Source organism: Nanorana parkeri, unplaced genomic scaffold (genome assembly GCF_000935625.1).
Source record: "Nanorana parkeri isolate BGI_ZX_2015 unplaced genomic scaffold, ASM93562v1 scaffold348, whole genome shotgun sequence".
Taxonomy (NCBI): domain Eukaryota; kingdom Metazoa; phylum Chordata; class Amphibia; order Anura; family Dicroglossidae; genus Nanorana; species Nanorana parkeri.
Genome location: NW_017306616.1, coordinates 452658 through 462627, shown reverse-complemented (window position 1 = coordinate 462627; position 9970 = coordinate 452658). Strand labels below are relative to the sequence as shown.

The 9970-nt window shown below is 40.7% G+C and overlaps 1 protein-coding gene across 1 annotated transcript in view; it reads right to left on the bottom strand.

The window, feature by feature from the left end:
* The window catches only part of ERGIC1 (endoplasmic reticulum-golgi intermediate compartment 1), a 93179-nt gene that overhangs the window by 65279 nt on the left and 17930 nt on the right, over window positions 1–9970 (bottom strand). The window contains exon 2 of the mRNA XM_018558613.1: window positions 364–425. Coding sequence (XP_018414115.1) covers window positions 364–425 — 62 coding nt within the window. The remainder of the gene's footprint in view (window positions 1–363; window positions 426–9970) is intronic.

Below are 9970 nucleotides of genomic sequence, written 5' to 3'. Positions count from 1 at the left end.
CTACCTTTCCAGTGTCCCCCACCCCCCCACCCAGCTGCTGTGTCACCTGCAAAATGCACATGTCTAAAACCTGTACTTATACAGGATTAATAATTGCTCCCTCCCTTATGTGACAGTGTTTGGAAATACTGGGGATATCTCAGCTCTCCTGCAGATAAGAGTAGCAGTGGAATGCAGCTCTCCTGTAGGTGAAAAGAGTAGCAGGGCAGTGCAGCAGAGGTGAATATCAGTGTGTGGGGAATTAAAAGTGCCCTAGAAAGAGAACCCGTCACTTTGCCCCTGAATGGCTCCAACCCAGGAGGGTGCTTTCCCACTTTACAGTTTCATGCAAAAAGATGTAGTAAAAGCTAGTGTATTACTCACTGATGGCTCCAGTGTAAGTTGGTTGTGTGAGATCTTTGGGCACCTTCCGGTAGATGTCAAACCTTCAGGAGGAAAAAAAAAAAAGTGGTTACATTTTAACAAAACTTGTATGCAAGAAAATGTATGACTGCAACTAACAATATGTTGTAAACCATCAGAGATGATAGAAAACAAATGAACGAACAGGTCCCTGGACTTCCCATTCCAGGAGACAGAAAACATGTGCTTCCACTCACAATAGAAAAGGCTCCAAAAAGCAAGGCTCTACCTACAACTTTAATGCGCATTGTTTACATGGCTCCAGAGATTTGCTCATCTCTAGTCAGAGTCAAATAGAAAGAATATTGTGTTTTTAGTGAGCACATATTTGTAACTATTATTGCAAAGTTTACAGTAAGGGCTCAGTCACAGAAGCATATTTAGGCAGGGTGCCCTGTTCATGCACCCGTGGAAGCATAGGTGTTCTGTGCAGTCGCCTGCGGAAATTAACAATAGGCTGCATAGATCTTCCGTGGGCTGAACGAGACAGACGCTCAATTCCCCCATCGACACATAACCCTGTTGGCTATTGTAACACCCACAGCTGTCAAAGTACCTGAACAGTTAATGCGGTTGCTTAGCTGCAGTCACTGTTCAGCCACCAACTTTTGGCCTGGCTCCTTTGAGAAAAGTTGATTGCCAAACATAGCTCAAATTTCAAGTGTATGGCCAACTTTAAAGCCACACTGATAAACTGGGTTTGTACATGATCCCTAAAAAGCTGTGCGCTATGTGCAAAGGGCTGCTGCAAAGTAAGATAATCTTACCTTGCAGCATGCTTGCTAGTGCACATAACATCGAGCTTCCAGGCACTCAAGAGGGACAGATGCGACTCTAGCAGTAGAGCGCTGCAGTCACATTACCCACCCTACCTCAATGTTGCCCATTTAAAAAATGCCTTCTGAAAAGAAAAAAAAATTATTTTTTTTTTAAATCCAGCAATTAAATATAATCTCAGAACCATCACACAACATAGAAGTAGAACTTTTTAAACATAGATATGTTCACATCCAACAGTAGCTACTTTCTTATACAAATTGCGTAAAAAAGAAGTCTGTCCCCAAATTGTGTTAAAAATAAAGTGACAGATTAGCAATTGCAAACAGGACAAGCTATCCTTTAAATAAGTAGGGAGATTTCACCAGGGTCCATATGCTTTTTAAGTAGCCACTGAGGTTATTTTTCACCAACATTAGTCAATCGTCGCATCCCTAAGCTCAAAACATCAACTAATCTCCACAGATGTCGAGTGGAAAATTCCATCAGGGAAAAGGTACTGATCTCTCATTAGTGATAAGCAGGCTACTCCTCTATGGCATTTCAATGCAACATAATGTGGCCAAAAAGGACAATTCATGCCAGCTAAGATTCTCCAAAGCAAAATGACAGAACACGTCACACAATGCATAGCTTATGTTTTTAAAAATAAAGTCCTAAGGTACTTGCAGACGAATAGTACATATAGTAAGAATAATTACCAAGGTACACTGTGGTCAAAACTGACCACTAACTCTGCAATCATTGAGAAATGAAAGATAAGCTCACAACACAAACAATGTAGTTCTCCAATGTAGTTCCACGGAACACTGGTGCACATAGGTTGTGGATCCAGTAAAAATCTTCTTTATGTATTCAAAGCATAAGACTAGACACAGCAGTCCTCTAATGCATTTCAGCCAAAAAGGCTGAAACACATTGGGACTTCTACGTCTGGTCTTGTGCTTAGAATAAAATAAAGATTTTTACTGGATCCAGAACCATGTGCAAAGCACTTTTTTCTACTACCGTGGAGAGATTACGCAAAACCCAAACTGGGAAAAATTGGGTGGAATTTTGAATTGTAGCTCAGCCACAGTGTACATCTAAAAAGGCATTCTACTCACATGTAAAAGAAATAAATATCAACATTTTAAAATGTGCCTAATTTATTTAGGAATGATCTACACAATTTAATTGTTATGCTATTGGCAGGTAAGACTGCTAATGCCTTGCTTGGTACAACATTATATTACACTGATGCAGTGCAAGCTCAGTCAGGAGGGACAGACCCACTCCCTCATGGGCTACTTTAATCTATCTATGACAATGTCAAGATTACGCCATTCAAATCCCTTATGGCCCAGAAAAAAAAAAGAAGATACAGCAGCCTTCTTTTTCCACTTTCCCTTCCAAAATCAACAAGCCATCCAACTCCCTCCACGTAAACTGAATTAGAAAAAGGTCCACAGAAATGAGTGCACGGGCTGGCAGCCAAGCAAGCCGACAGCTCACTGATTTGGCACAGATCTGTAGGGACTTTAATAAAAGGTTTTGACATGCCATTGCTAAAGCAGTTTATCCTAAGGTTAATCTTATGTGTTTCACAAATGAAGAACAGTGTACAATTGGAGCTTGTTAAAAGAACCTTAATCTAGGGTGTGCAATGAGTGGGGGAGGAGGTTAAACTTCTTGGGATAATCAGTTATAGAATAAACACTCTTAGAAAGGTGGTTTCAGGGCTTTAATAAAGCAAGCCATTACCTTCTGTCCGCATAGAACTTAAACTAAGGAAGGTTTGCCTGAAGTCAAAGGACAGATTCCATTCAATTTACCTAGCAATAACCTACATGTAACTTGCCACTAGGGATGCACAGATACTTTGAGTACCAATGCCGATACTTGGCATTTTCATGAGAACTACCAGGGTTGCTGCGGTTGCAGCTGGGACCTGGCTCTGGCACTCCACCACTGTCCTGAAATCATTAGTCTCTATTGTTTTAGAAAAACTGTCACATGACACTAAACAAAAATGTATCAGTACTCGTACTTGTAAGTACTTGGGCAGGAATCAGTACTTGTAAAAATGGTATCGGTGCATCCCTTTAGTTATATTTATAAAAATAAAATCATACATTAAAACAGAGATGTACAAATCCCAGGAGCTCCGTGTGCTCCTTACAAATGACAGCTGCCTCCTAGCTTTTGAATTTTTCTCTAGTCTAGTCTTGGAACTCAAAAAGTATCAGTACTTGTACCAAGTACTGTACTTGGTATCAGTGCATCCCTACTTGCCATGCTTTAAAATCAGCATCAATCTAAAGCAGTACTATTCTATATACAAGGAGAAGATTCTAGAATTGTGTAGGCTGAGAAAATGCATGTTGAATATGGGTAGAGGAATGATCACTAGTAGCTGGATGTAGATTAATGTCCAGTCACCAGCTTATGTCTATAGTACCGAACAAATGGGATTTCTAGGACCGAAAGTATGAGAAATGTTTCGGTTAGGACCCTTTTGTTAAGTAACACAAAGTCCTCTAGCCATACATGTATTGAATTTTGGTCGTTTTTGCTGAATCTTGGAAAATATGGTTCCAATCGGCTTTTGTCAAAGGAGGAAAATGGTTGGCCAGTCAGCTGCATTGACTGTGTATTTGGACAGCCACAGGAGCTGGCTATTAGAATACAACAGCTAGCAGGAAAGATTCCTCCATCTATGCTGTTCAGCACGGATGGGGGAAGTGAACAGAACATTTGTAACGTGTATGCACAGCTTTTGGACCCCTTACAAAAACCCCAGCTGTGGTAAAACCACAAATCCCATCATGCATCTGCCTCAAAAGTCATGCATGTGGCTGTCAGAGTCTTGCAATGCCTAAAAGAATTGGTAGTTGCACTGCAGATGGAGGGCCTGGGTTTGCCTACCCCTGCTCTATAATACTCTCCTTCGAACTCCCTTTAAAATGGATATCTGTCCAGTAACTACTTAGATGTGTATACTACTCACCCCTGTGCACCCTTGTGCACCCTTGTTTTGCTATCCATTCTGACTAACAGACTGAAAATTAAGAAAAGCACTTTTGTATGGTAAATCATTCAGACAATTAATTAGTCACCCAATCACTTTAAAATATCCCCTCTCTAACAACACCTAGACACTAAAAATGACTGACAAGCATGGCGGTAAACAGATAGCCACTGAAAAAGTCCCTAAAATACATTAATGCATCACTATTGTAGACTCAACTTTAGTGTAGTAACAGTAAACAGCCAGCAGAGGGACCATTGTGTCCTATTCCGATTTTTACAACTACACTATTGTTCATTAATTTTATTAAAGCATGTCACCATTAATAAAAAGTATTCCTGGTCATAGATGCCTACACTATGCCTGGCAGAGTATTTTACCCATAGCAGTCCTTACAAAACCGAAGACCAAATCTCTGTGGTGGCACCAACAAACTTGCTCGTTACCCTTGATTTAAATTTTTCAGAAACGGAGTGATTACAGAGACTGTGGACATATATTTACCATGATCTCTATAAAGTCAGCCTTGGTAAGATTAGAGGACATTTAAAGCACACTAGATATAAAGCCCAGAACCCCCTTAAGAGTTCATTCACACTGCATCGACTGAACAGCACCCTTTCACAGCACAGCAAGGGGAATTTATCAAAACTGGAGCAGACAGAATCTGTGAATGGTAACCAATCAGCTTCTAACTTTCATTTTCACATCTTAACTAAACTAATGGAAGAGAGAAGCTGATTGGTTGAAAAGCGCAACTGCTCCAGATTCTGTCTACTCCAGTTTTGATACATTCCCTTCCAGTGAGTATAAAAAAGCATGGGACAATGTGCATAGCTGCATGGGTTATGGTGTAAAACCCTTAAAGCTGAACTCGGGGACAAGCCAATATCATCTAAAATACAAGATGCGTGTGTATTCTTAAATCTCAGTGTGCTTTATGTATTTCTTCCACATCTGTGCAGTAATCCAGTGTGGAACTTTACCTCTGTGCATGAGCTTTCTGTAACAAAGACCAGCCACTGCTGTGCTCTCTCTTTGTGCAGGGTGACTGGTCTTGTATCCGCCCCCTCCTGTCGTTTTCTGTAGTGGGTGGGGCCTGCTGGGTCACTCCCCAGATCTGCTCTCTGCATAGGTTATGTTCAGCATGGTAATGATGTCACTGCTACGTTTATCATGTAGTAATACCTGGGTTTGTAAAGGCATTTTTTTGTACACAAAGTGTGTTGATATCTTTTGAGGAAAATATTTCAAATTAAAGTTTTCGTGCCTTGAGTTTGAATAAGTATTTTCTATGATAACCTATGTCCTTCTCCTTATTGACCTGGGCCTTGTGATCGTCAAACAAGGCAATTATCACTTTATCCCAATTAAAAAAAAATTAATGGCACTGCTTAGCATTAGTTGAAGCAAATGGAGCAGAGATTATAGATGACTAAGAATGAATGTTCCCATGTATTTTGGGGGCATTGTTTAATTGATGAGAACAACAGGAAAACATTAGTGAAGACTTTGTAAGCATGGTCATCAGTTAAGTTCTTTCTTTCCCCAGGTGAATGAAGGAGCAACAAAAGCTTCCATGAAATCCACTGAACTCCCTAGAGACAGTAATGTAGAGCAAATAAGCAGCTGCAAGCAGAAAACATACATATATGCTCTGGAGGTAGATGTGGCTTCATGGATCACTGGCTTACAGTAATGGCAATTTCAGCACAGGCACTGTAAAAGTTACATGCAGTGGTTCCCAGTGTAGAATCAATAAGTAGTATGGACTAAGTTAGGTTTGAAGAGGAACTGAACTTTACCAGCTGCTAAGCTTTTTCCCCATTACTGACTTATCATGCCTTGTATTGCACCGTGTCTCTGTATGGAGGCCACCATCTTGGCAGAGGCAGGGCTTTACTTCCTCATGTCAGAGCCTTCAGCAAGAACACTGAACAGCACAGTGGAGACCTCATAATATCTGCCACCGCTGGATTGTGCCCATTTACTTTACATCATCCATTTGTACACTGGTTCTCCTTATGTTTTCATCTTCCCATGCATATCTGGAGTCATTTTGGGTGTTTATCTTGGACGTTTTTTGCAGCATTATGATGTCATTATGACATCTTTGAGAGGGGTCCACTTGGCTACTACCGTGTTTCCCCGAAAATAAGACAGTCATATTTTTTTTGGCTCAAAAAAACACACCACAAGACAAAACATTCTCGGGTAGGTCTTTTTTTATGTACAACAATCCACACTTATTCATGTACAACAGTCTACATGTATTCATGTACAAAAATATGGTGATCCAAGAGCAATTTGCTAACCAAATTGCTGGCCATAATGAGTGAAGCGCGCTTTCACTATCGATTCCTCACAGGCGGAGTGCATTTGGTATCACTTCGCCTGTGACAGAAGCCGGCGCTATAGAGGAGGCATCTGCTCCCTCCGGGGTTCCGCCTCGCCTCCTCTAGCGCTGACTTAGTTGGCACCACTGATTCTCTCCTGCAGCTCTTCAAGTTCCCCCTTATGCCACCACCGGCCCTGGGATTGGTCACAACTAGGTCTTATTTTCAGGGTAGGTCTTATATTTTAGCAATTCCCAAAAATAGTACTAGGTCTTATTTTCGGGGTAGGTCTTATTTTCGGGGAAACAGGGTATGGGTTACTATAAAAAAGGTATTTATGTCTGTTTGTCAGGCATATTGATTGTCACTGTATGGCTATGAGGAAAGGACCCTGCATGGCCCCAAAACTTTGGCTGTATTTGACCTATGTGATGTTACATGAACAAATACATGTGGCTCTTCAGTCTTTCAATGCTGGTGACTCTTCTTCCTTACGCCATCATATTTAATTTCAAATTTCCTGTGAGTAGCAGTCAGTCAGAGGCAGCAGTGCCTTTAGTCTCACATTGCAGATATACAGTACAGCTATGTGCCTAGGCATCCTCACATACCACAAAAGTGCATTGCCATTTTTCAGGAAGAATTCAGGACAAAAATGTCAGGTTCTGCTTAGGCACAAAGAACATTTCTAGATGTTCCCTGTAACAAAGCAGATCTTCTCTTTCCGAGTTCAGGTTATCTTTAAGATCTGTGTTTCGGGGTTTATTTTAAAATGTAAATCTAGCTCAAATGTTCTTTCTAGTTTTGTATAACATGAGGAAAAATGGTTAGAACTACCAAATCAGAAGTCATTTTATTTTTTGTAAAAGAAAAAAAAATTAGAAAAAAGGGAAACCTGGCTGTTTACTATTGACAACAACTGCAATACTGGCCGTGCTCTAATTTTAATGAAATCAGACCCCAAGTCAGCATAGCTTTGCAGCACATACAAGTACGTAGACAGAATTTCAATAAACACTTGTCTGGCAGAGTATGATGCATTGGCTTTGACACCTGCTGTAACCTTTAGCTACTACATGTCATAATACGGCCGAGCCAGTGTTCTAGTACTGTTTACAAAGGAGCGGAAAATCATTGCTGCAGGCACTGCCGCCAGGAAAAAGGACAAAAAAAAAGACAGACCTTTCCCTGCCAGGGGATGCAAGCTCCAGCTTCCTGACGCTATTTTAAGGCTATAAAATGAGTGCTGACTCGAGTGATCCACATCCCTAAAACAGACCCTCCCTGCAGTAATACCTCGTCATATCTTTTCAGTGGAAGACTAATTACAAGCGAAATGTACATTTCAGCTTATTTTAAAGACACAAGTGACAAAAATATGCCTTGAATAGAGCGAAATAAAAAAAATATACTGCTTGATATGAGAACGTTTTCCAGTTGGTGACTGACAAACTCCCAGCACACTCACAGAGCTATATCTTGATGAACAGGATCCTTCAAAAAACACAAAAAGAAAATACAGCTTAGATATCAGATGGACCCCTAATTCGGAAGTCAAGGCCAACCCACAAAAATATGTATGCATTGGGCCTACAAATTGGGGTAAAAATGTTGAGAAAGTAAAATAAAAAAAACCAATACACAACTATTACCTTTTTCTGGTCGGTTTTCATTATCTCAGCAGCTGTGGGCAAGATTAGTTCCCAATGTATCCCTATGTCATTTCTGGGCTCTGTTCACAACAGCTCAGTACATTCCGGACCAGACAAAAAAAAAAAAAAAAATACTGCACTGCGTTCCAGATCTGGTCCATAAAATGGTGTGAACCTGGCCTAAAATCAGTGTTACCTGCTAAAAATGACGAATTCAAAAAAAGGCAACGCACTAAAATATATACGTTAAAGGAAATCTATCATGACAGAAATGAGTAGACTAAAGCAAAACACTAATACCAATAGGATTCTAGGCTCCATTCACACATGAGCTTAGCCTGTGTTTTTGCAAGTGTTTCAGGCTTAAAGCGACATTAAACTGAGCAGTTAAATCTTATAAATGCATTCAAGTACCCTAACTATTAACCGATTCAGGACTGCCCACCATCCTGGTCCTGAAGCGGTTATGTCAAGAACGCAGCTGCTGCTACAGCCGTAGTTCTTGGTATAGTTTTAAAAAGCCAGTGATTGTTGTTTTGATTGAATTGAATTTTACATCGGCTCCTTTGACAAAAAAATTGTTAATTTGGAAAAAAAAGTCGATTGTCAGAGTTAGCAGGATTTGGCCAGCTTTACAAACCTAGGTTGTTTACAGTAATGAAAACCTAGCGCAGATTTATTAACTTATTTATATCCGATGATTTGTACTATACTTAACTGCATGAAAGCAGAACCCTTCATTTATATTGGAGTTCTCCAATTTTCGTTACAATATCGAGCTGTCTGGCAGAAATAACAGAATTCACCATTGTTATAAATAGACACAAACGAGATGAATGGATTTAACAAGCCACAAGTTTCTGTCATTTAAGTGTGGCTGGCTGGTACAATCCCAAGCAGAGGATGTGTGTGTGGGAGTACTGAAATGACTCTATGAAGAGAGGATGTGTATGCTGAAAGTTGTGTGGGTTTAATAGAGTGGGTGATTATATAAATAGACACACTACAAGTCACCTTTAATCACTGGATGATTGAAATTGTAATTATTCAATGACACTATCCCATCACTCAAGAGAGAGTTCTTATTCTTAGGTGCCAGTTCCTAAATGCAGAAACCGAGCGCAACCAATCAAAATCCATTGCGTCAATCGGAGTTCAGCTTGGTTACTGCAATGCGTCCATTCCTCACCTTCTAGTTGCAGATTCTTTTGCATCAGCATATTCAGAGTCAATTTAATGCCCACCGCGTTGACCCACTTATGCTCCCCTTTTCCACACTCACTGCCCTGGCACTTTTTGGTATGGGTCATGTGCCTAGATCCCATGATGCACGGCCATGCGAGACAGAGGATGGCATTATCAAGCCCATATATGCTCTGACACAGAGATTACACAGGGCTGACTCCTAGAAAAACAGGATTTCCTGAAGGGGCAAAAGCAAACAGGGGAAAAAAAAAAACAAACACATGCGGTGTGCATCTAAGAGTTTCATGTACAAAATTCCCACCAGGCATATGCCGTTGTGCGTGCTGCACAGCACCATCGTGCCTGGGTGGCACTGAGGAGTATAGCAAATCCCATGTCAGATACTCAATGAAGGGAATTATTGGCACCTGCTCCAGATTCTGTCTGCTCCAGTTTTGCAAACTAATCAGCTTCTATCGTTTTCAAAGCTAAACTGAAGAGAGAGAAGCTGATTGGTTGCCATGGCAACCACTCCATATTTTCTCTTCTCCGATACATTCTCTACCCCCCCCCCCCCCCCCCTTGTCATTGTGGGCGAACATCTATAC